General features: G+C 51.5%; 1 protein-coding gene across 1 annotated transcript; it reads right to left on the bottom strand.

The window, feature by feature from the left end:
* Positions 1-7,264: 7,264 nt before the first annotated feature.
* LOC133350119 (N-acetyllactosaminide beta-1,3-N-acetylglucosaminyltransferase 3-like) lies at positions 7,265-25,736 on the bottom strand. Its single transcript, XM_061564150.1, has 4 exons — positions 25,049-25,736; positions 15,589-15,977; positions 12,994-13,147; positions 7,265-11,492 (listed from the first exon to the last, which is right to left on the bottom strand). The coding sequence occupies exons 1-4, from the start codon at positions 25,613-25,615 to the stop codon at positions 11,223-11,225; spliced, it is 1,380 nt and encodes a 459-aa protein (XP_061420134.1). The 5' UTR covers positions 25,616-25,736; the 3' UTR covers positions 7,265-11,222.
* Between the last annotated feature and the right edge of the window lie 1,750 nt (positions 25,737-27,486).

Below are 27,486 nucleotides of genomic sequence, written 5' to 3'. Positions count from 1 at the left end.
TCGAAAAATGTACGGGTTCTCTATGATAATCTATAGATGTGTGTGAGTCTATGGGTCTCAGTGCGAGTGTACGGGTCTGTATGATAATCGATAGATGTGTGTGAGTCTATGGGTCTCAGTGTTTTGTTCTGTATGAAATTATATAGATGTGTTGTGAATCTATGGGTCTCAGTGCCAGTGTACGGTTCTGTATGATAATCTATAGTTGTGTGTGAGTCTATGGGTCTCAGTGTACGGTTCTGTATGATAATCGATAAATGTGTGTGAGTCTATGGGTCTCGGTGCCAGTGTACGGTTCTGTAAGATAATCTATAGATGTGTGTGAGTCTATGCGTCTCAGTGTATGGTTCCGTATGATAATCTATAGATGTGTGTGAGTTTATGGGTCTCGGTGTGAGTGTATGAATTCTGTATGGTAATATAGAGATGTGTGTGAGTCTCGGTGTGAGTGTAAGTCCGGCAAAAACAACACCCGACCTCCCCGTTGGTATCGGACGGCGACGCTGTGGTGGGCAGTGCCGTGGGGGATGAGCCAGTTTAGATGGGCCATTCCACTCATGGCGTTTGTAACCACCACAGCGGTCAAATGGGGGCTCTGGACCCGTGCGAGGGGCTGGGTAACCCCTCCACCTTCAATTAATTACCACCAAACCACGTTTAATTTTTTTTATTAATAAGCTTGTGCCAGAGGCCCTGCGGGACAAGCGTCTATGACGTCTCCTGGCCAAACCCAATTTGGCGGAGCCAGGAGACTGAATCCTTACCCTCGGGGCTCCTCCAGAAACAACAAAAAACACTACATGTGGCCACGTGGAATGTTCGAATGCTCACTGTGGAAGAGAGGCTGCCACTCCTCTGTCGGGAGCTGGACCAGTACCGCCTGGATCTCTGTGGTATTCAGGAGGTCCGGTGGACCGGCTCTGGCTCCTGCCACCATGAGGGGTGGACAGTGCTCTACTCGGGGCAGGAGACTGCCAAACAACAGGGAGTGGTTTTTCCTCTGAACAAAAGAATGAAGGGGGTGTGGGAGCGTGGCGGTGAGGTGTGGGAAGCTGTAAGTCCCAGGCTACTTTGGGCTCACCTTCCCATCAACCAGAGACGAGGAGTGGTGATTGTGGTTACTTATGCCCCCACCGAAGACGAACATCCATGGATGAATGCAGGCAAGGCCGATGAATCAGATGCCTGCTATGACCTCCTGTCACAGGTGCTAGCTAAAGTGGCCCCTCGGGATAGAGTCATCTTGTTGGGTGACTTCAATGCCCGAGTTGGTCGTGATCCTGGCACCTGGTCTGGAGTGATTAGAAGGCATGGGCCAGGTCAGCTCAATAACAACGGCAGGAGGCTGCTAGATTTTTGTGCACCCCATGGGCTTGTAATTACCAACATTCTGTTCCGGCATCGGCGCATCCACACAACATCATGGATGCATGCTGGGTCCAAGCAAGAACATCTGCTGGACTACATAGTGACGGAACAGCGGATGCTGGCACATGTACTTGACACCAGGACCTACCGTGGAGCTGATCTGCCCTCTGACCATCGACTAGTCATCTGTAAGATGCGCCTGCCATTCTTACCCTTCGATGGTGAGTGTACATCCAGGACCCCATTCAAACCTATAGTGGCATGGTCTCAGCTAGCTGATGAAAGTTGCAAGTGAGAATTTCATCATCGCTTGCGGCTGGGGTTGGTGTTGTCCCCCACTCCTGATGTCGAGGGGTAATGGGCGAGGTTTAGGACTGTGGCTCATGCAGCTGCAATGGCTGCTTTGGGTACATGGTCCAGACCTCCCCAGAGACCCTGGCTGACAGAGGAGGTGTTCAGGCTGCCTGCGAAAAAGCGACAGGCCCACTCTCACTGGCTACAGCATCCCACGTCGGAGAAAGAGGAGGATTACAGCAGCCTTCGCTCGGAGGTTCGGAGAGCCGTGAGCCACTGCAAGGATGGGTGATGATCGCGGGTTGCTGAGGAGATGGAGTCTGCCTCAATGGCCCGCGATCACAAATCGCTCTTTAACTCCATCAAAAAAGTAACCTGCAGCGCCACACCTATTAGCATCATTAGGGGAAAGAACGGTGATCCAATCTCCGACCCCCAGGAATAGGTTTGCAGATTTGCTGAGCATTTTTGTGAGGTCCTGGGGGAGGGGAAATCCCTCAGCCTGGAAAACAACATGGTACAAAGTGGGGATGACCCTGCTGAGGCTGCGGTGCCTCAAATATGGGAAGAAGAAGTCACCCCCTGTGAGTGGCTGGTTGAGGTGCTATCTGTTGAGGAAGTACTGAAGGCGATCCGGAGTCTGCGACCAGGAAAGGCACCAGGCAGAGATGATCTCCCAAGCGAAATGCTGAGGGAGGGTAGCGTTTGTGGACAGACTGCCCTACATGACATCATAATAAGTCTGGACCATTGTACGGGTTCCGCAGGATTGGAAGGATTCCCTGGTGGCCCCCCTCTTTAGAAGGGGGACCGCACAGACTTTAACAACTACAGGGGCATCCCACTCCTCAGTGTGCTGGGAAAGGTCCTGGCAAGGATTATTCAACATCGCCTTGCTAGGCACGCTGAGGAGAGGCTTGCGGAGCCCCAATGTGGTTTCAGAAAAGGGCAGTCTTGCACAGATGCCATATTTTCTGTCCGTCTGCTACAGCACAAGTGTAGGGAAGTCCAACAAGACCTACATCTCTGCTTTATTGACCTGGGCAAGGCCTATGATACCATCAGTAGGCATGGGCTCTGGGTTGTTCATTGTGCTTTCGGAGTCCCTGACCCTCTGCTCATGATCATTAAGGACCTTCATGATGGTGAGAGTTCCCGGGTAAAACTACGTGGCCGGGAGTCGGAGCCATTCCCTGTACACCTTGGGGTGCGACAGGGATGTCCTCTGGCTCCCACATTATTTAACATCCATTTCGACCACGTAGTTCGCGAAGCCTTCAGTAACTGTACTGGAGTAATTTCCATCTGGTACGGATACAATGGGAGGCTGATCGATGCCCGGGTGCGGTCAAGGGATGGCTTCTTATTTCTCAACCATGTTATGTATGCCGATGATCTGGTAATTGCTCCTCACTCAGAGGAGGAGTTGGAGGCGCTGCTGCTGAACTTGGAGCTTGCCAATAAGAGGTGGGACCTTACCATCAGCCCCACCAAAACTAAGCACCTGTCTGGGTATTTTGTACCATTGGACACTCCACCCCCACAACTCCCAAATGGTGATAGGGTAGTTGCGGACAGAGTGGAGAGTTTCCCATACCTGGGCAGTGTGCTCATGACCGGCTCCGGTTTAACAGCAGAGGTCTCACTCTGAATCAGTCGAGTGGCATTATCTTTTCATCGGTTGCGTAATGCTGTGTGGAAGCTACCTGGTCTGTCACTCCGCACAAAGCTTTAGGTCTTCTCAGCCACGGTCATTCCCTCCCTTCTCTACGCTTGGGGGCTATCCATTTGGTATTTATGCATGGAGGGGGGAGGCAGGTTAACCCAAATGCGTACGCTTGCGTATGGGGGGTCTACTGACAATGTACGCATAGGAAACGGAGGGGGGGGGGTGAAGCCTCGATAATAATTTGTCTACATTGGCCTTCAAATGAGCCACAGTTCAGTTTCTTCAGCTGCCAGACAACAAGTACTGCCGGGAGAAGTGGGACTGTGGGAAACGTGTCACTCTGTGTGCCACTGACTGCTCGCTATCACGCAGCTCAGCAGTGAGTCTGGCATAGTGTGGTGGCCTGCCCCATGGATTACACATCTTTCAATTTGGCCTCACTGCAGACTGCCGCTGGTTCAAGAGTAAAACGACACCAGCGCATTGACACTACTGAGTCAACTGACAGTGAGAATTATCAAATGCTGGATGATGATGATCACGTCAGCGACGCTGTGGATATTTAAACGGTGGCCCAGCAGACTGCAACTGACGCTGCTGTGCTTCAGCCTGACATTGCGCGTTGACGAAATTCCTAGAATACGTAACCTGTTCGACTGGGTTCAGTCATATATTATCAGAGGATGTTTTTTGTTTGCATTCTGACCACAAGTATTGTGGTTAATGCAGACATCATTGCTTGTCAAAAGGTTTCCGTTTTGTTTGCTAGAAAAGGGTAAAAACCTATTCTTACACGTTAATATTATTAATCCTTGATCGTTTCTGTGTGGATTAAATATCAGCCGTTCTTTAGGATTCGGGGGGTGTAAAAAGTACGCTGTGCATACAGGGAGGGGTCAAGTTTTGACAGATTTTTGCGTACCTACTAAATGGATGGCCCCTTGCGAAACGTGGACCCCCCCTAATGGAACATCTTCGCCGGTTAGAAACATTTAGGCTGGCCTGCCTACGATCCATCCTGGGTTTAACCAGGCTGGATTGTGTGAGGAGCTCACAAATCCTTGAAAGATCTGGACAAAGCCCCATCGGTGAGCTCCTCCGGCAGGCAAGGCTGCGTTGGCTGGGTCATGTAGCCCGCATGCCCAGCCACCGCATGCCTAAACAGCTTTTGTTTGGCCGGATCAAAGGAGCTAAACGGGCGCGGCACGGGCTAGAGAAAAGATGGAGTGATGTGGTACAGGAGGATGTGGAGCTGAGTGGACTTGCCGATGACTGGTACCAGCGGTGTCAAGATCGGCCTCTGTGGAGGAGGCTCGTGAAGGACGCTACTGGGCAGTTGGAGGCAGTCGCCCTCCAACAACAACGGAGGGCGGAGGAGCGACGCTCACAACAACGAGCGGAGCGCCGGGTGGCTAAATCATAGCATGTTGGCACAGTAGGGGGCACAGGTGGTGCATCAGCCAGTCATATCAGTCAGTTGGCCCATGGCACCTGGGTCTGCCCAGTGACGTGCTTTGAGGTCAATGGCTGGGGAGGCACTGGCTAGTGTCAGAGCCAGATTCACACACTGAGGGGGGCGTGTCCTCACTGAGGGGGCGTGTTAGACACGTCCTCCTCAGTGAGGCAGATGTGACCGCTGCCTCCCCTGGTGCTTTTTCATGGCAGTTCCATGACGAGACCAGCGAGTCTAAATATCTTTATACACATACGTGAAATAAGTTACCTGGAGTATGGAAGGCGAGGACATGAAATGAAGGGGTCTACAAACATTACATTGGTGATATACTGAGATAGTAACAGGCACGCGCTTATTGCCCGCGCTCCATCCAGTTACTGAGGGGTTGCGCAATCAGAGGGGAGGCTGAGCTCGTCGCTGCCTCACCTCTCGTCTCTTCCTGTATTTGCAGCGGAGCTCCGCAAATTTGGCGATTTTGACTATAACAAGTAAACCCGTAAAAACAAAGTTTTTCACTCTAAATCCTTTATATGCGTGGCGGCTAGAGTTCTCTCGTCCTCTGGCTTGAGATGGCTGCAATCTATGGGTCAGATGATTGTCTGCCAGTATTAAGCAATTGGTAATTAAATATTTAATTTGTTTTCCCTAAACAGTGTAAAATTTTGGAAAAAAAATTTCACGAAAATTAATTGTCACACACAACGAGTCTGTGTGGAAAATGTCAGCTCGATTGGATCACGGGAAGTGGGTTAAAAAACGAGCGAAAGATTTGCACGGTCCTAAGCAAGCAAGCGAACTTAATATAAAGGATTTAAAAATATATTCGCCTGTGGAGGACGCGGGGATCGATCTCGCGACCTTTGGCATGGGAAGCGAGGGCGCTACCAACTGCGCTACTCCGCCACGGCCTGTGGAGGGGTTACGCTCTGGGCTCTTACACTCTGACGTTCAGCCAAAGCCATGAATGCGTTCTATTTGAATATATGTAAAATAAATTTTTTTTGCCTAAAAAGTGTAACATTTTGGGAATTTTTTTTCACGAACAATAATTGTCTGGCACAACGAGTCTGTGTGGAAAATGTCAGCTCGATTGGATCACGGGAAGTGGGTTAAAAAACGACCGAAAGATTTGCACGGTCCTAAGCAAGCAAGCAAGCACGCAAGCGAACTTAATATAAAGGATTTAAAAATGATTGGAATCGTACAGAAATGACATCTAGCTTGAAAACTTTATATTTATTTTATTTGATTATTCTTAGTTTTTTACTTTTCGTAACAGCTATTTTCATTGGAGAACAACAGGTGAGGCACTGCCTCCCCCGCCAGCGGTGTCAAGATCTGCCCCGTAACCTCCTGCCAGCGGGCGTTCGACACTTCACGTGGCCTCAACGTGCACCTAGCCTGGCACAAACGTCGTGGTGACATCACGGCCACTTAATGGCGAATGACAGTTGTTGTTGTTGTGCAAGCCTTGACGGGGAATCGAACTGGGGTCGCCGGGTTTGCATCGCGATGATCACTGTGCAAGACGAGCCCAAAATAATCGACAAATGCAATTCCGAGTGAACTCCGACAGAACCCAAATTTTAAGCCTCTTTGCTGCCTGTTGAGAGATAAGTTGTGTAAATTGCCAAGCGAGAACATCCATTGATATAACTGGCCATAAGCTGTTGGTTTAAGGTCTCAATGATGCAGTATTCAAAGAAGAAATGTTTGAGCTTTGAATTGGGACATCTTGCGCAAGTTATTTGCCGTTCTAAAACCATTACAGCTTAACATTGCCACGATGATTGGCGCATTGTAAAATGAACCCATAAACCTTAGCTAACATCAACAGCGAGTGCTGTGTGACCCGACCTCAGGTCAGCAAAACACACACACCGGCCAGTGTGGTGAAGTATGGTCAAACAATCTCCATGACCAATGAGGTGTGGGAGGCATACGCCCCATCCCGCAAACGGTTACCATTGATCCGAGTTGGTTTTATATACACGAAATGAATGCGTGAATAATTGTTATAATTTATCCCGTGAGTTTGGTAACTGAGGACCAGTCAATGGTGATGCAAATTCCTGCTCTTTGCACAAGCCATTAAATATATGAATACACAAGTATAACCCGTAAAAACAAAGTTTTTCACTGTAAATCCTTTATATGCGTGGCGGCTAGAGTCCCCTCGTCCTCTGGCTTGAGATGGCTGCCACCTATGGGTCAGATGATTGCATTGCACCATTAAGCAATTGGTAATTAAAAAGTGTAAAATTTTGGAAGAAAAAAATTCACGAACATTAATTGTCACGCACAACGAGTCTGTGTGGAAAATGTCAGCTCGATTGGATTACGCGAAGTGGGTTAAAAAAACGACCGAAAGATTTGCACGGTCGTAAGCAAGCAAGCAAGCACGCAAGCACGCAAGCAAGCGAACTTAATATAAATGATTTAATAATAACAATAAGAACGATTCCAGAATCGAGATGTTATCGCCAAAATACCTTTTTATTTTTGTCAAAATGTGTAAAGAGCGAATCATCGCTGAACACAAACTCCATCCACACGTCGATTTCACCACGTAAATTCATAAAAACAAGAGTGTCCTTCATGACGCAATAAATCACTCTTACCCTTGTGCCCTTTTGAACGCGCGCACCACATTAATCACGTAACTGAACAAATAGCCCTCTCCTACATTTAGACCTTATTATAAAAGCAAACACACTGTCCATACGTGTCGAGCGGTATTTATCTCTGATCCAACAATCCTGCTCACGCACAAAGTTGTGAACTCGGAGGAACCCGTGTGCCACGACCTCGCGAGTTGCCGCCTGGCTAAACAGAATGAACCTGAAGCACAATCACACGTGGCGTGGACAAACTGGGGCTGGCACGGCTTACGCCAGAGGTCGCAACCGGGTACCCGATACCCGTACCCTACCCGATACCCGGCTACCCATACCCGGCCGGGTACGGGTACGGGTAGCCGTTTGCGACCCTGGTGCGGCCGGGTACGGGTAGGCCGTGAGTCACTGGTGAGTAGCCGTTTGTCACTCATTTCGGGTAGGGTACGGGTAGGGAACGGCTACCCGTACCCGGCCGGGTACGGGTAGCCGTTTGTGACCCTGGTGCGGCCGGGTACGGGTACGGGTAAGGAATTAAAACCCGTTTGCGACCTCTGGCCTACACTCGCCGACGCGCTTCCACGTCGTGCGCTTCGCCCTGCAAGCCGGGCCCCGCCGCTTATTCTGGGACGGAGCTGGAGAAGTTCCCCGGGCGAAACGTCGGACATCGCCACCCGAAAGCAGCGGCGCCCACCGCCGCAACCGTGCGCAGTTGGTACGCGCGGCCAGATGCCAAATCTTTAGAGCAGAAATCCCGGGCTGTAGAGATGTACACGCGCACACACACACACACATAGCACGTACTGCGGTGTTGGGGGGGGGAGGGGGCGGCAGTGATGGCACAGCGGTTCGCGCGTTGCGTTATAACCCAGCAACCCGCACCGAGCGACGAGGTGAGCGAGGCGTGGTCAAACAAATCCCACGACCCGCAAGTTGCGAAGAGGCACATATCCAAGCAGTGGATTTAGAAGAAGAAAAAAAATCGGGCTAAAATTTTCATGAAATGCTACATCATATGCAGCAAATACATTTCATGGCAATAACAGTGGTTCGACATGCAAGCTTTAAAGTGGCTCCCTGTTCAAATTAGCATTCGGGGGGGGGGGGGGGCTCATCTCCTGTTTACAGTCCTGTATCGCCGGTGGTGGGAATTCCACATTCCTATGGCGGGGGCAATTCGATCCAGAGAACAAAACACATTTGACTTCGACACAAAATGCTGTGCTCGTTGTAACCACCCCGAGGAGGGACGATGGGCCGAAGTCAACCCCCAACCAGGATGTGAGAAGTCGGGAGCTTTCGATCGGACACCACTTGCTCTACCTGCGGAGAATTGCTGCACCCGGCGGGACTGTACAGGAACGACAGTGGCAGTCGGTAATAATAGCAAGCTAACGTTAAAGCTATAAAACTTACTCTTTTTATTCTACCCACCGAGCTGCATATCTCTTTTCCATAAGCGACCTGGCCAACAAATGACAGCTCAACTTAGTGGCTTACCACGTGGAAATTTACAGCAGCCAAATTACTCTAAACGCGTGTTTCTAAATGTGGAGGGGCAACCAGGACTCGGAAAATGATTCACGCGAGCACGGGGAAAACACGCAGGCTCCAAATATACAGCAGCAGCAGCAGGCGTCAGGGGTATCGGGATCGAACCCACGACCTCCTGCATACCAGGCGAGGCAGTTAACATCTCGCCACCGTGGCACCCAATGCGCGATTTTCACTGTGCATTCTGATAACCCAACTGCAGCAGCAGCAGCATTGACTAAAGCCGATATAACCACGACAATATTGTGGGTGGTGGCAATTCCCCATGCCGACCTAATAAATAAGAAATAAATAAAATCACATTTTTGGGTTTTTTGGCAGATGTTTTAGGGATGAAGGGTGATCCATTCATAGATACCCCACCAACACCGTACTTGTGTAAATTGACCGAGATTGGTTGCGGACGCGGGGAGACACGCGGAAAGCTTTCAATCAGAATCTGATATCTAAGTCGAGAATTTCTTCCCCAATTATTATAGTGGGGTATCTGTAAATAGATAAACTCTGTATTTTGCCCGCCCCGGTTACTACTGTGGGAACTCGCAAGATTGGGCCAGTGTGTGCCCGGGCATCAAGGTCCACGTTTGAAAAGATTACCTGGAGATTTCAGCGTTCGACTGGGATTGACACACACACACGGCAAAACCATTGCAGACTACGCGGGGTGAAACACGTTTGTCCTTGTTAGCCTTGCGCTTGAAGAATGGCACAAATATCCAATGCACTAAATATTGTACCAGGAAGATGACGCGATCTGTAAATGGAACACCCACCATACAAATATGGAATAAATAAATCCGCGTTACAGCACAAACCAAATCAAGGTGCAACGCTTTAAAATGGTCTCCCTGCGTTCGCAATGCGCACATCGAATATTTATTAATTATCCAAATTGTGGCCAGGCTGCGGTAAGTCCTTGCCAGAGGTCGCAACCGGGAACCCGATACCCGTACCCTACCCGATACCCGGCTACCCGTACCCGGCCGGGTACGGGTAGCCGTTTGCGACCCTGGTGCGACCGGGTACCGGTAAGGAATCAAAACTCGTTTGCGACCTCTGGTCCTTGCTTAACGCGTAGCGGCGCTCACACAACTCGTTGTCGCGATAACACGGTCTCCTGCGTTGGGGAATACTTTTCGCATAATTCGGAACGCGCATCCCCAGTACAACGCGGTTTCCCGAGCGGTCGACTACCAACTACTTTCTTGAGCTGCTCGGCTGAGCGGAGTGATGCAGCAATGCGGCGGGGTGTAGTACCCCAAGTTGTGTATGTGTGTAGGAGTAACACCGCATCTCGCCAAACCGAATATATTCATGGGGAAATAGTTTTTGCTGACAAATGCTTTTTCCCGCTCAACGCGACGCTTTTCATGAACGCATCTACCGCGCGTTAAACGGGGACTCGCTGCGCCCGCTGCACGGTGAATTGCACCAAGCGGCGAGAACATCAAAATGCGATTGAGATGCGCCAGCGATGGAGAAACGAGACGGCCACAGAGCGCGCGCGCGAGCGAGAGAGAAATTCTCGAATCGATTGAACCCAATCCCGAATCGGAAACATTCGTTCGCTACTCGTCGCACGCCTGCACCTCTCGCCCATCGCCGCGTCGCCCACTCCTGTCCTGAGATCGAGCAGCTTTTGCTCTATGCAGCGAAACCCGACGACACGCGACGAGCCTTCGCCAGCGGCCCACGAATGTAAACAAATAAATACGAATCCACGACCTCGCGAACATCACGGACGATCGCAGATTGGAGCGCTGTCCGCGCGATGACCGACCTGCATCTCACCTCAAGGACATCTGAATAGGGGGTCGCCCCACCCCCCCCCGCCACCACAGAGGCAGCAGCTGTTCCCGTGTGCAGAACGACGTCATTCAGCACCTGGCCTGCAGGTGGGCACGAGGCCGCTAGTGGGGTGGGGGGGGGGTGGGGGGCGATCGCGGCCGTGTGCGCGTGATCTCATGCGAGCGTTGTTCTATCCGGGTCGTCCCTGCCGATCGTGCCTCCGCACCGTCGCGAGTCGACCGTTTTCACATTCCTGTTCCCTTCGGGCCGTGGCGTAAGTTGTGCGTGCGATTAATTAAATTAAAATCTACTGAACGAAGAAAGACAAAAAACAACAACCGACCCACGTAAAACGAGTCCTATTGCCATCATTGGGATTTCAAACCCAGGGGTCAAAACACCGCAGAGTACTTCGGACTCCACGGTAACAATTCGACGAGGTCGCAAAAACACCGAGCAGCAGCGTGGGCAGCGGCTTTCACTTCTGCTTGTCCACGACCACGGCGGCTTCGACGGGCCCCGGGATGGGGACAGGCGGGCGGCCGCACCGCAGCCACGGCCGCTTGAGGGCCCCCCACATGAGCTGCACCTCGAAGGGCTCGAGGCTGTGGACGAGCAGCACCTCGCGGTAGTAGCACGGGTGGAAGGACGACAGGCCGTCGTCGCCCGCGCCGGCCTTGGGGTTGTGAATGCCGGCCGTGCGGAACTCGGCGTTGCGCCGAGGCCCCAGGCCCAACAGCTCCAGGCACTGAGCAACGACGGCAGGAGGGGAGGGGGGGGGGAGGGAGACATTGAGACGTTGAGACATTGGCGACGCGTCAGGCTTACCGTCGTCCGCTTCCCGTTCGCGTCAGGATGAGGAGGGCGTCGCGGCATCGCGAGGCACGGCGGGGAGATGTTAACTACCTCGCCTGGTATGCAGGAGGTCGTGGGTTTGATCCCGACCCTGACGCCTGCTGCTGTATATTTGGAGTTTGCGTGTCTCTCTCTCTCATCATCATCACGGTGGCTAGGAGATGTTAACTACCTCGTCTGGTATGCAGGAGGTCGTGGGTTCGATCCCGACCCTGACGCCTGCTGCTGTATATTTGGAGTTTGCGTGTACTCTCCGTGGTCGCGTGGAAAAAATTATCTACGCGACCACGGGGAGAACAAGCAGTCGAATGAACGCGTGTCGATTCTAAATGTGGAGGGGGCGCAAAAGCGGGGGGGAATCCGGTGAAAAATTCCACGTGACCACCACAGGGAGGTGCCGTCACGGTCCGGATGGAAGCCAGGACCACATGAAGCTGCGTCGCCGTGGCGAGATGTTAACTACCTCACCTGGTACGCAGGAGGTCGTGGGTTCGATCCCGACCCCGATGCCTGTTGTATATTTGGAGTTTGCGTGGTTTTCCCTGTGGTCACGTGGATTTTTTCTCCGGGTCCTCCGGTTTTTCCCACCACATTTATAAACGTGCGTTGAGACTATTTCGATGATCTTGCTGCTATGAATATCCTAATGGTGGGGCCGCTTGGTTGAGCTATCATTTGCGGCCAGGTCGTTTTTGAACAATAAGTGAATACCTCAGTGGACTTCAAAGTTTTTCTTTACGTTTGCATTTTTGACTGCTTGTGTTGTGGTTATTGCAAACATGATGCCTTGTATAAAGGTGTCAGTTTTTGTACCAGTTGAAAGGGTTAAAACCTATTACTATATTTTGCCACTGGTAAAGGAGATGTCTCATAGTGTAAATGCTTACCCCGAGCTCTCAATACTCTGATAGTGCGCTGTTTTTGAGTTGTACGCCTTTTGGCATCATCTGGTCCAACACCAATGGAGACTAGGCTCTAAGAAAAGCTGTCTCGGGTGTGGACCAATCAACTTCAAGGACAGTATATATCATTATCATTATCAGAGTTGTTTATTTTTGTTTGCATTTTGACTGCTTGTGCTGTGGTTATTGCAAACATGATGCCTTGTATAAAGGTGTCAGTTTTTGAACCAGTTGAAAGGGTAAAAACCTATTACTATATTTTGCCACTGGTAAAGGAGGTCTCGTAGTGATTGGTCACGAATTGGCCGAAAACGTCCCGAGACAAATAGAAACCCAACGTAGCTGCAGGACCCCTCCTGAGAAAAGATTCCTACCACAACCGTGCGGCTTTCCTGAATAAATAACCGACTTATTAGAATTATTACGAGGATCATCCTCACAGGAATGATGGTGCCCAGTCACTGACGGCCGCACGGACGCGCACGCGCTCACCTGGCCGAAGAAGACGTCATCGATGGGGAGCAAGGGGACAGAGGGGGCGGCCTTGCGGATCTGCAGGGCCGTGTGGCCGCTCATGATGATCCCACCGCCGCCCACGTACGGAGGGTAGCGCTCGCTCTGCTGCACCTGCACGGGCACGTAGTACCTGGGGGCGGGGAGGGGCCACACGGACGGCGCACGGTGAGATGGAGGAGCCGCCGAGCTCCTGGGCTCCAATCCAGGTTAAGGCCGCATCGGGTTGATGGTCCCAGGCAGGTCGGCGATGACTTACGTGGTGACCCGCACAGGCTCGCATCGATTCTCAGAATGGGAGAATGACCAAACCGGATTTTGTAGTGTGGCAAGTTGATGGTCACACGAAGGCCGCACGAAAAAAAAAAAAAACTTAGAAAGTTTGGCTCTACTCCAGCTCGGAGAATAAAATAGATCGGTTCGACTGCCGCCGTGGGAGAGTCTCGCACGCGGTGCCCGGGCCCTATGGGCGAGCAGTGAGCAGCAGGGTGCAGCAGGGTGCAACATCGTGCAGCAGGGTGCAGCAGCGTGGGACAGGGTGGGACAGAGTGCAGCAGGGTGCAGCAGGGAGCAGCAGGGTGGAGCAGGGTGAAGCAGCGTGGGACAGGGTGGGACAGGGTGCAGCAGGGTGCAGCAGTCTGCAGCAGAGTGCAGCAGCGTGGGACAGGGTGCAGCAGGGTGCAGCAGCTGCAGCAGGGTGCAGCAGCGTGGGACAGGGTGGGACATGGTGCAGCAGGGTGCAGCAGCGTGGAGCAGGGTGCAGCAGGGTGGGACAGCGTGGGACAGGGTGCAGCAGGGTACAGCAGGGTGCAGCAGTGTGCAGCAGGGTGGACACAGAGGCAGCGTTCCGTGCAGCACTGTGACAGTTGCGTCTCTCGCTGCTGCTTATTTAGCGAATGCTTTTTCACGCGTGGCCTCCACACAGAGCACCAGATACACAAGAACAAATATGCACGTGTCAGTGTTCTGTCAGTGGATGGTCGGCCGTAACGCGCCAAATTATCCACACGGGAAGAAACCGGAGCTCCCGGAGAAAGCCCACGCCTCGGCGCAAGGGGGCAACGCTCGATCCCCGTACAGATGGAAACAGACGGCGATTGGTCCACCTGATGGACCGAGCTAGGGTACGGCACCTCCTCAACGCCCACGGGGAGAGGAGTTTACAGCGATCTGTGATCCTCTAACCGTGGATAACCCCAACGCCATCCTAAGAACCCCGACACCGCGCTAAGAACCCCGACACCGCGCTAAGAACCCCGACAACGCGCTAAGAACCCCGACACCACGCTAAGAACCCCGACACCACGCTAAGAACCCCGACACCACGCTAAGAACCCGAAACCACGCTAAGAACCCGAAACCACGCTAAGAACCCCGACACCACGATAAGAACCCCGACACCACGCTAAGAACCCCGACACCACGCTAAGAACCCCGACACCACGCTAAGAACCCCGACACCACGCTAAGAACCCCGACACCACGCTAAGAACCCCGACACCACGCTAAGAACCCCGACACCACGCTAAGAACCCCGACACCACGCTAAGAACCCCGACACCACGCTAAGAACCCGAAACCACGCTAAGAACCCCGACACCACGCTAAGAACCCCGACACCACGCTAAGAACCCCGACACCACGCTAAGAACCCCGACACCACGCTAAGAACCCCGACACCACGCTAAGAACCCCGACACCACGCTAAGAACCCCGACACCACGCTAAGAACCCCGACACCATGCTAAGAACCCCGACACCACGCTAAGAACCCCGACACCAAGCTAAGAACCCCGACACCACGCTAAGAACCCCGACACCACGCTAAGAACCCCGACACAACGCTAAGAACCCCGACACCACGCTAAGAACCCCGACACAACACTAAGAACCCAATTTCGATTTAAAGCTTTCGTGACTGCAGGGATTCATCTTCTTGGTTCTTTCGATAAAGTCACGTAGAATGGAAGTAATAAAATAATAAAAATAAAACATAATAAAATAATTCTCACGACGTTTCGGCCACAACGCCAGCAGCCGTCCTCAGGTGAAGACCAGGTCTGTCGGGGAGACACCGTCTGAATGAAACACCACCACGCTTGGAGCGTATATTTAAGCTGGGTTGGAAGGGGGGAAGGGCGCCTTGACAAAATAATTTGCATATTAAGAGGAATTTAGCATATTTATGGGAAATGCAGGTATGTGATTAGTGCTACTTGTGAAATGCGTACGAGGTGGGAGGGGGGGTTTTCAAAGTCATATTATGCCCGTGCATTATGCAGGATTAGCAGCATCAAAGGGAGGGGATAGGGGTATCATTAATAAAGGGAAGGACGGCTGCTTGCGTTGTGGCCGAAACGTCGTGAGAATTATTTTATTATGTTTTATTTTTATTATTTTATTACTTCCCTTCTACGTGACTTTACCGAAAGAACCAAGAAGACCAAGCACCCCGACACCACGCTAAGAACCCCGACACCACGCTAAGAACCCTGACACCACGCTAAGAACCCCGACACCACGCTAAGAACCCTGACACTACGCTAAGCACCCAGGCTACGCAGTGGCACTCACTTGCTCCAGGTGTGTCGGATGGGCCCCACGTTGGCGATGACGTAGCCCTCGAACATATGGTGTCCCGGCGTCTCGGACGACGACGATGACGCCGGGGGGTCCCCGCCGGCCGTGCTCGTCGTCACGTACTCCACCATGTTGTCGCTGTTGACGAAGATGTCGTCGTCGCCGTCGAAGATAAAGCGCGTGAGCGGGCAGCGCTCGGCCATCCAGTCGAGGAAGAGCAGCTGCTTGAGCGTCAGGTTGTAGAAGGTGTCCAAGAAGTTCCACTGCACCACGTCGTTGTAGAGGCGCGACTCCTCCTGCAGCAGCGCGTTGAGGCGCAGGCGGCGATCGCCCGGCACGTCGGGCACCACGCCGAAGAGGAAGACGCGCCGCACGATCGAGCCCTGCGCAAGGGGGGGGGGGGGGGGAGGCGGTGGTGGGGGGGGGGGGGTGGAGACGGATAATTCTTGAAAAAAATGGAAACTTCCCATGAGCTGGGAGGCAGCGTGGAGCCGAGCGATCGCGAAATGTCGAGAATTTTAAAAATGTAGCCTTACTCTAAACATGCGATGTCAATAATTGGGAGTGATAACCCGGCATGGTCGTAGTTTTGTCCTTCAAGTAACCCCCGAGATGAAACAAAACGCGACGTGGAAGCTGGAGCGACGTCGCCACGACGTCACACCGGAGGAATCCGATGAGCTACGAAGCTTTTTTTTACTTCCACAGACGTCCAGGGCAGGGCGCGTCAACGGCGCCGCTCCCTTGACCCCGAACATCATCCCCCGCTTTGTGTCATCGGCGGCGGTGGCGCGAGACGAACAAACGCAGCTCCGTCGGAGGCAGCGGCACCCTTCGTGTGAAAAGACGTGGAAGCGGATAACGCAGAGCTACCTCCGATATCCCTTCTTCGTCAAGTGACATCTACACCTTAGGGCGAGGGGGGGGGCAGCACTCTCCCACCCCTCTCCCCCACGTGAGCGCAATTGTCCGTCGCGCGACAGAACAATATTTCTCATTCCCAGAGCAGAAATTCAGCCGGAGTGCAGAAACGAAACCGAATTCGTGCGGTCGTTGAGGACCCGGGCTGAGACCACAGACGTCGTAGCCAACCAAATGTAGTTGTCACGACGTGGGCAAACGTGCCAGCCGATTTGGTTGATCAGCAAACCCGGAGGAGGAGGAATGTTGGACCATTGGAACGTTGAAGTATTTGTCAACATTTTGCTTGGGCTTTTCAATATTCCTCATCCTCCTCCTCCCTTGACGCTGGGCTGATTTCAATCGTCACGTTTCGCCCACGCCGCGACGAGCCGTTCCGCCCGTCGCCCATCGCCTGGCATTCTCCTGTCGCGCAACGCGCCGCCAGCGGCGATGCGGTTCAAGGAGCCGAGCACAAGTGCCGACGTTTGCCGCCGGCCTGGATGCACTGCCCCTCTCGGTGTGCGTCGCGTTAGAGATGAACACTGCGCTTTGTTCACCGTCAACGGATGACGGAACCCGACTCCGTTCGGCGTCTCCGAACTAAACTATATATTTGTTTTATTTTAAGAGGTAGAGGCACACTGCCCCCAACCCAACCGCCCCACTGAGTGATGTACAGCTCTTATTCAGAAGCGACTTGGCCATCACAAACGATAGCTCGACGTGGAATGTAGAGCAGCGAATACTCTGAATGCGAATGACAATTGGTTTTTTTACCCTCTTATCTGGCAACAAAACGGAATTTTTTTTACAAAGAGTCATGTTTGCATTGACCACAATACCTGCGGTTGGAATGCAAACAAAAAAACACAACTCTGATAATGTATGCACTGTCCTTGAAATTGATTGGTCCACACCCGAGACAGCTTGACTCTTTGTAAAAAAAGGTGTCAGTTTTGTTGCCAGATAAAAAGGTAAAACATCAATTATCATATTTTGCTACTGGCAAAGGAGGTTCCAATACTCTGAATGCGCGACGTCGATTTCTCAAATGTGGTGGAGGAAGCCGGAGGACCCGGAAAAAAATGCACACGACCACGGAGAGAGAGACACGCAAACTCCAAATATACAGTTTAACACGGAGGCTTTCGTGACCAATATCATCCACAAGAGGTTTTTTGGGTTAGATAGCGTAAATATATAAATGTCGTTAAAACCCGCCACCTCCCGACACAGCCAACTAGTAAGGGTTGCCACGTAAACAGAACGTGGCCAATTCGTCACTAGTACAGCACTAGTGTATAGTGTAGTGTATAGTGTAGTGTATAGTGTATTATACTAGTACAGCACACCGGTGTGTTGGAGAGCCAAGCCACAACATTTACAATCCGAGTACGACGTTTCGCCAGTGATTACAACTAGCTTCATCAGGCGACAGCCAGATTTGTGTTCCTTAAATAGAGGCGGTCAGGGTCGGGATCTAACCCACGACCTGCTGCATACCAGGCGAGGTATTCACATCTCGCCACCGTGACGTTCAAGATGGGGGTGGCCCGATCAATTTCGTTCCCAATTCCAAACATTCGAGCTCGACACGGGTCACAGCCACGGTGCCTCTACTCTGGAATGCATTTGTTTGTTCGCCAATCTGAACATTGCACGACCCTGCTACCGGTGTGACGGTTAGCACCAGGGGTTCATACTCTTAGGTTTTTTTTCGGTAAAGTCACGTAGGTAAAAAATGTTAAATTAATAAAAGTAAAATAAAACAAATTTAAAAATTCACCGCTGCCCCCCCCCCCCTGCCCCCCCCTGCCCCCCTCACTTCTCTCAACAGCCACCCTCGCTTCCTTTCGCGTCTCTCGGGGCGATTCCACAGCACGCGTTGTCTTCGCGCACTTTTTCGGTTTCCGTCCCGCCGTTCGTTCGGCTTGTCTGCAGTTTCCCCGTGCGTCACCCGGACGTTTTTATATTTTTTTACACACACGTCTCGAACCCGAACAAGTGGCGAAAATTTACGCCCGCCGTAAAACACGCGGACAGAAAGGCTTTGTTTGCCGCGCGACCAGGGCACTCGGGCGAGAGGGCATTTTATCGCTCGCAAAACACGCACAAAATGCACATGCGGGTTAACAAATCTATTTTACGAGGTAAGGCCCCCCCACTGAGCCATACAGTTCCTTTTCAGAAGCGACCTGGCCCACAAATGATAGCTCAACGAAGTGACTTATCACGTGGACATTGAAATCGCAGCCAAATATACTCTAAACGCACGTTTCTACATGTGGAGGGAGCAACCGGAGGACCCAGAGAAAAATCGACGCGACCACGGGGAGAGAGAACACGCAAACTCCAAATATACAGCAGCAGGCGTCAAGGGTCGGGATCGAACCCACGACCTCCTGCATACCAGGCGAGGTAGTTAACATCTCTCCTAGCCACCGTGATGATGATGAGAGAGAGAGACACGCAAACTCCAAATATACAGCAGCAGCAGGCGTCAAGGGTCGGGATCGAACCCACGACCTCCTGCATACCAGGCGAGGTAGTTAACATCTCGCCACGGTCCTGGCTTCCATCCGGACTGTGACGACACCTCCCTGTGGTGGCCTCGTGACATTTTTCTCCGGATTCCCCTCCGCTTTTGCGCCCCGTCCGCATTTAGAATCGGCGCGCGTTCATTTCACCGCTTGCTATTAATTCTCCACGTGTGGTGATGAGATTGGCCACTGTCGATGAGCCATCATCATCATCATCATCGCGTGTGGCCTCCAAACAACAGCTCATAGCTCAGAGGGCTTTACCCGGGTTGGATAACAAAATGGTTTGGTTCGTCCCTCCGACCGCGCGTTCTTGCCGTGCCTCGTGGCAGTACGGTGTCCGACGTTTCGCTCGGCGTGCCGGTGGGGAACCTTCGACAGGAACCGACGAATTGACGCTTTCGGCAGCGGGATGGCGTGGAGACGCGGCAGCACGGACCGAAGCGTGCGGCGGGAGAGCCGCTACCAGCGCGGAGCCATCGTGGGCACAGAACTGGCGCGTGGGACTCGGATGTTTGTTTAATGGAGACAATGATTCGCACGCTTTGCAGTTGTGCAGCGCATGAAGCCGTTTGCCCTCCTGCACCAGCGCAGTGTTTGAACGGTCGTTGTCAGGGCTCCTCAACCCTCTCCCCCATGCCACCCCGCACAAGCCTGTGACGGACTGTCGGAGCAAGCGCTGTTAGCGAGCTGCACCCTATGAACGGCGGACGGCACAACGCCCGGCCGCCTTTGTCTCCCCGGTGGCGATGTTCAGACACCGCACCAGTTACTCATTTGAGGCCGAGTTGAACTAGGGGATGCCCAGGACACGGTTCAGATAATCGTCACCGGTTTTGCGCTCGAGTGGGAATCGAACTCGGGTGAACGGGTATGCACAAACATACAAAGATCACCCATATAGCCTTAACATACTTTTGTGGCAAGTGCTGTTTGCAAGCACCTATGAAGGCCGACACGGCACACGAGGGAGGAGAGGGCCAGCGCCACGCCCGGCCGCCTTTGTCTCCCCAGTGGCGATGTTTACTACATCGCACCGGGTGCTAATTTGAGGCCGAGTCGACCTAGGGCATGCCGAGAACCGGTTCAGACAATCGTCACCGGTTTTGCGCGTGAACAGGTATCGAACTCGGGTGGCCGGGTTCGATTCCACCACGCTGCACGTGCGTGCGAGCAGACTCCATCTGGCTTGTGGGGAACAAGAGAATCTCGGACACGAATCTCGGAGTGTTTCCGTGTCTCTCTCTGTCTACGAGTAGAGTCGTGTCTGCATGTGTGTCTGTGAATTCGCTCGACTGGTGCGGTGTATAAACGTCACCACTGGGGAGACAAAGGCGGCCGGGCGTGGTGTTGGCCAGCCACCCCCCTCGTGTGCCGTGCCGGCCTTAATAGGTTCTCGCTAACAGCACTTGCCCCAACAGTCTGTTAAGGCTACACGGGGGGTCTTTGTCTTTGTGTCTGCGTGTGTGTCTGTGTGTGTGTGTCTGTGCGTGTGTGTGTCTGTGTGTGTGTGTGTCTGTGTGTGTGTGTGTCTGTCTGTGTGTGTGTCTGTCTGTCTCTGTCCAAAGGAGAGGGGAGGGGTTGGAGGTGGGGGGGGCTTTGATGAGCCACTGAACCGCACGAAGAACCGCGGCAACACAAACTAGACAACACAAACAACACAAACTAGACAACACAAACAACACAAACTAGACAACACAAACAACACAAACTAGACAACACAAACAACACAAACTAGACAACACAAACAACACAAACTAGACAACAAACAACACAAACTAGACAACACAACAACACAAACTAGACAACACAAACAACACAAACTAGACAACACAACAACACAAACTAGACAACACAAAAAACAAACTAGACAACACAAACAACACAAACTAGACAACACAACAACACAAACTAGACACAAAACAACACAAACTAGACAACACAAACAACACAAACAACAAACACAAACAACACAAACAACACAACACAAACAACACAAACTAGACAACACAAACAACACAAACAACACAACAACAAAACACAAACAACACAACAAACAACACAAACAACACAAACAAACAACACAAACTAGACAACACACACACACAAACAACACAACACAAAAACACAAACAACACAACACAAACAACACAAACTACACAAACTACACAACACAACACAGACAACACAAACAACACAACACAGACAACACAAACTAGACAACACAAACAACACAAACTAGACAGACGACACAAACTAGACAGACGACACAAACTACACAAACTACAGACGACACAAACTAGACAGACGACACAAACTACACAAACTACAGACGACACAAACTAGACAGACAACACAAACTAGACAACACAAACCAGACAGACGACACAAACTAGACAGACGACACAAACTACTCGACATGTGTTGTAAACTTTTTAGACAGTATATAAAGGGGTTATTTTTCGAGTAACCTTTTAGATCGTAGATAAAAGTGGTCACTTTATTAACTTTATTAGAGAGGAAATACAAGGGGGTAACCTCGTTCGATAGTTATAAATAGTATATAAAAGGAGTAACCTTTTAGATAGTTATAAATAGAAAGCACATACAATGGGCAACTCGACTTTTTGTTCGAGACTATTGACAAAGATGAGTGCGGGGAGGGGACTGGTCCAGATGAAGCAACACCCGTCCCGAACATTTCCTTGTCAAAATAACCTTGAGGGGGGGGGGTAACCTTGGGCCCCCCCCCCCACCCCGTGGTGGAAATTACACATTCGTGCGGCGAGGTGGGGTCCATCCACGGGTACGATAATAACGCCGGATGCGAACTAACAACTGTTATCCGCGCACGAAGGCAAGCGTAGTGCTCGATTTTTATTGCTTTTTTTAAATCGACGCCGACCCATTTCGGTGAGTAAATGGAACAATGAGGACACGCGCGTGTGTGTGTCTGAACCGGTCCTGGGCCTCCCCTAGGTCGACTCAGCCTCAAATGCGTACCTGGTGAGGTGTGTTAAACATCGACACGAGGGGGACAAAGGCGGTCGGGCGTGAAGGCCACCCCCGTTCCCCACCTCGTGTGCAGCTGCCGGCCTTCATATGTGCTGCTCGCTAACAGCACTTGCCCCAACAGTCTGTTAAGGCTACACGGGGGATCTTTGTCTTTGTTTAGACGCGGGGAGCGGTGGTGCAGCGTTTCTCGCTACGAACCCGGCCCCGAGTTCGATTCCCGCTCACGGCCAGAACCGGTCCTGGGCCTCCCCTAGGTCGACTCAGCCTCACATTCGTACATTGGTGAGGTGTGTTAAACATCGACACGAGGGAGACAAAGGCGGTCGGGCGTGGTGCTGGCCACCCCGTGTGCCGGAAACGACCTTCGATAACGTCGCTTGTCGCAACAGTCTGCGAAAGGATTTCGTGACCGCAAGGAATTCATATTCTTGGTTCTTTCGGTCAAGTCGCGTCGATAGAAAATAATAAAATAATAAAATGCATTTCCGCCTGATGAAAATCCGCTTGTGTTGCGATCGAAACGTCGTGGGTTTTTATTATTATTTTCAATTTATGGTTTGTAATAATATTTTATTATTTGTTTCTATCTACCTGACTTTACCGAAAGAACGAAGAATAGTCTGTTAAAGGCTATAACACGGGGAGGGGTGGGTCTTTGTTTAGAAGTTTGTAGCGCGATGCAAGCCGCTAAGGGATTATAGTCTCCATAAGATTATATTAGTCGCAAAGGTCTACCACGTGTTACACGGCGAATATTCTCTCGCGTTAAGCAGCACAAGCAACGCGGTTCGGGGAAGCTAAACGGCGAATAGTCGAGATCCAACGTGGACGGACGGACCGAAACGTTGGGAGTAGTTTTGTGTTTTCTCTTCTTCCAGTTGAAGGGGGGCATGTTCACAGTGGTTCACTGCTACGTTCCACAGTGTTCATGGACACCTTAAAGACAATTGGCAATTTGACTCCAGGCAAGGAGCGGATTTTAAGCAAACAAAAGAACCCACACGAAGCGACAGATTAACCACGGAATCGGCTTTCGCGACCGATATTGCGAGGTTTTTGGGGAAGGGAAGACCGCGTTTTCTCTGCATCGTTTTCCTTTTGAGGAACAAGAGCCAAAGGGCATTTGCTCGATTCAGAAGTTTTTTTTCTCCCCCAATGTTCTCGGCTCGTAGAAAAGGTAACCTCCTCCCCCCCAGAGAAGGTTTGGTGGTCAACGTCTTAACAAACAAGTCGCAAGAGGTAAGGACGTGCTAAAACTGACAATTGTGGAAGCTACAGCCTCGCATCACGAGATGTCCTCGAAATACGAAAAAGATTTGAACATAATTCGAAGTTTCGATTTAAAGCTTTCGCGACTGCAGGGATTCATCTTCTTGGTTTTTTCGGTAAAGTCACGTAGAATGTAAATAATAATATAATAAAAATAAAACATAATAAAACATTTTTATTATTTCCATTCTACGTGACTTTACCGAAAGAACCAAGAAGATAATTCCAAGTTTCAAGTTAGTCGGATGAAAACAATAAAGGAGATTGGGGGGGGGGGGGGGGGAGATGTACAATCATCTAAAACGGATAATTTAATTCGGATACGACGAGAAATATCTAAGAGGCATCGATGGGCCACAGCGTTGCCATACTCCGGCCCCAAGTCGGCAGGCACAGAAAGAGGGGGGGGGCATGGGACCCCTACGGTCGGACGAGGGGATGGGACCCCTACGCACGAGGGTATGGGACCCCTACGCACGAGGGTATGGGACCCCTACGCACGCGGAGACACGGCCACGACGCTTCAGGCGAGAAGGCTCGAGGAGGAGGAGGAATGCGACTTTGTCGAAGGTCGAACGAACAGCGAGGCGCACGAGGAAGTAGCAGCAACCCACGAATTCATCAATTCGCCCGCGGATTCGTCTCGCGGCGAAAAGCATTACAAAGTTGGATTTGTTAAAAAAAAATAAACCGTAAAACCTTTGTCCTCAAAAGTTAAACAAACCGATCGATCGAGATGCTGCGTGGGCAGCGTTGTACGAGCCCCACACATTTGTGTGGCCCGCACAGGAAATATAATCGGCGACGTTTCGAGCAAAGCCCCCCTCCGCCCGCCCCCTGGCAAACACATTCTTCACTAACACGGTGGCCTTCAAGGATAAACAAAACAAACAAAACCCCATAATGGGATACGCTTAGGGCAATGTCCCTTAATCGTAGCAGGAAGTAACACAAATACATCTCCACACAGTAGCGCGCTGCATGCGATTTCCCCACACGCACTTTGCGCAGGGATGGATAAGAGACGGCGGCTATGGCCGTGGTGGGGGGGTCGAGACTCAATGCGCAGAGGGGGCCGCTGCATCTCCGGAGAGACGGAACGAGGGGTACCACCACCCTGGAGATGGATCCGTGAGATCGTCTCGAGGAAGCCGGGGCGAATTGTCGCATCGCATGAGCGCGAGATGGCGGCGGCTGGCGGCGTCAGGAGGGTTTTCATCCAGCAGTGGATTGACCATGCTCGCTATTTATTTGTTAACGCGCGGTGCGATGGGAGCAATAAGCTGGGAAGTTAAAGGATACGAGCGGGAGGGGTTTACGGAGATCATTGGCGTCGTCCGAGGAAGAAACGCAGGCTACAATGGAGTTAAATTTCGATTTAAAGCTTTCGCGACTGCAGGGATTCATCTTCTTGGTTCTTTCGGTAAAGTCACGTAGAAGGGAAGTAATAAAATAATAAAAATAAAACATAATAAAATAATATAATACAATGGAGTTGTTCGTGCGTTCCACGGGTGGAGTTTAATTGCCACAATCGCACTGCGGCAATCTATTCGATTCATCTTCACGGATGTCTCTCCGTGGGTCTCTCCGTGGAGTCTGAATATGAGCGCGGACCGCGGTGAAGAAATCCTGAGACGAGAGCGAGGGGTCGCGAATTTGAATCACGCCCGATTGATAGGGGTGGTGTTGGGTGGTGGCGATGATGAAACCGGTGGTCGTCTCACCTTGATGGTTCGCTCTTGTCCCCACGTCCTGCGGATCACATCCCTGCGTGCAAGATTCCTGGCGTCGCTCTTGATGGCGATGAGGAGGGTCACGGGTCCCGGGTCGCACTTGGACGGCTGCGGCTCCAGCACGAGCTCGAAGCGGCGGCAGTGGCGGTGCGTCAAGAAGTTTTGGATCATCCCCGGCAAGCTCGAAAAGCCTTCCACTGCGGCAGCCACGCTCGCGTTCGAGACGCAGAGGTTCGAGTGGCCGTCCCAACTCGGCGCCGAGCCGGCTGAGCGCTCCTCCCAGAAGTTAGGAAAAAGGTCCTTCTCGCGATCGAAGTCACCCCCTCCTCCACCTCCTCCACCGCCACCGTCGCCACCACCGTCACCGCCGCCGCAGTCTCGAGCGCCGTCGCAATTCACGGCGGCGACGCGATGAGAGTTGTCTCGTTCGGAGCGCTCGGGGGGGAACTTGACGAACGTGATGCTCAATCCCACCTGGCTGTAGATCGCGCCCGAGGCCACGATCAGGAGGAAGAGGCACGCGGGCAGCCACGTGTGGAGGCTGCGGGGAGCCGTCATTGTTGTCTACAGCGGCGGCAGCAGCAGCAGCAGCGGCGGGGAGAGGTGGACGCGTGTGGGACTCGAGCGATGGCGAAACGGAGTCACCAGGTCCGAGGGAGGCGCAGCAGAAGTGGCGGTGGTGGCGAGAGGGAGGGATCACTCGTGGCGTCAGCACACCCCCTACCACCTCCCCCCTACCCCCCCCCCTACCACCCCCCCCCTACCACCTCCCTTCCCCCCCACCACCTCCCCCCCACCTTCCCCCCCACCACCTTCACCCCCCACCTTTCCCCCCACCCCCCTACCACCTCCCCCCCCACCACCTCCCCCCACCTTTCCCCCCCCACCACCTTCCCCCATCACCACCTCCCCCCCACCACCTTCACCACCTTCCCCCCAACACCTTCCCCCCCCCCCACCACCTCCCCCCCACCACCTTCCCCCCCCACCACCTCCCCCCACCACCTTCCCCCCCACCACGTTCCCCCCCCACCACCTTCCCCCCCACCACCTTCCCCACCCCCTACTCTATTGACGCGCTGTGACATGAATATCAAAAACACATCATGGAGATTGTATAATAGATTACATATATAATCAACATAGAATAGCTTATGCGTTAAACATATACAAATTATCTTACCTGTACTAGTCATTCTCTGTCTGTGTGTGGACGAAACTTGTGACGAATTTAACACGCGAACCGCGGTGGTTGAGCCTGCAGCGCTATTTGAACATCGCATCCGTCAACTTTAAAGTCGTTAAAAATTGACAATGCATTCCCTTTTATTATTATTATATTAGCGGGAAGTCCCCGGCGTTGCCCGGGGTGGGGAAATATATTTCAAAACTTCTCTTAAAAACATAACAAATACACACACACACAAGTACTATAAGCTATTGTGAAATCCCGGCGTGACGTTTGTCTGTCCATTTGTCCATCAACAACATTAAAAGATGATTGAAGAAGTCCTGAATTCAAAAGTAATAGAAAGTGGCGGGTAAATAGGTGATCTAAAAGGTTTCCTATAAATGCCGACCCCCCCCCCTCCCTTATAAATATATTTTTACGACTATAGTCAGTAGATACTACTGTAGAGTCAGTAGATACTACTATAGAGTCAGAGTTAGTAGATACTACTGTAGATACTACTGTAGAGTCAGTAGATACTACTGTAGAGTCAGTAGATACTACTGTAGTATCAGTATATGCTACTGTAGAGTCAGTAGATACTAAAGTCAGTAGATACTACTGTAAAGTCAGTAGATACTACTATAGAGTCAGAGTTAGTAGATACTACTGTAGTGTCAGTAGATACTACTATAGAGTCAGAGTTAGTGGATACTACTGTAGTGTCAGTAGATACTACTGTAGAGTCAGTAGATATTACTATAGAGTCAGTAGATACTACTATAGAGTCAGAGTCAGTAGATATTACTATAGAGTCAGTAGATACTACTGTAGAGTCAGAGTCAGTAGATACTACCGTAGAGTCAGTAGATACTACTATAGTCGGTAGATACTACTGTAGAGTCAGTAGATACTTTTATAGAGTCAGTAGATACTACTGTAGAGTCAGTAGATACTACTATAGAGTCAGTAGATACTACTGTAGAGTCAGTAGATACTACTGTAGAGTCAGAGTCAGTAGATACTACCGTAGAGTCAGTAGATACTACTATAGTCGGTAGATACTACTGTAGAGTCAGTAGATACTTTTATAGAGTCAGTAGATACTACTGTAGTGTCAGTAGATACTACTATAGAGTCAGTAGATACTACTGTAGTGTCAGTAGATACTACTGTAGTGTCAGTAGATACTACTGTAGAGTCAGTAGATACTACTATAGTAAGTATATACTACTGTAGAGTCAGTATATACTACTGT

Source organism: Lethenteron reissneri, chromosome 4 (genome assembly GCF_015708825.2).
Source record: "Lethenteron reissneri isolate LAM-NWPU_2019-01 chromosome 4, ASM1570882v1, whole genome shotgun sequence".
Taxonomy (NCBI): Eukaryota; Metazoa; Chordata; class Hyperoartia; order Petromyzontiformes; family Petromyzontidae; genus Lethenteron; species Lethenteron reissneri.
Note: the sequence above shows the minus strand (reverse complement) of the source record. Positions and strands in the feature narration are given on the sequence as shown.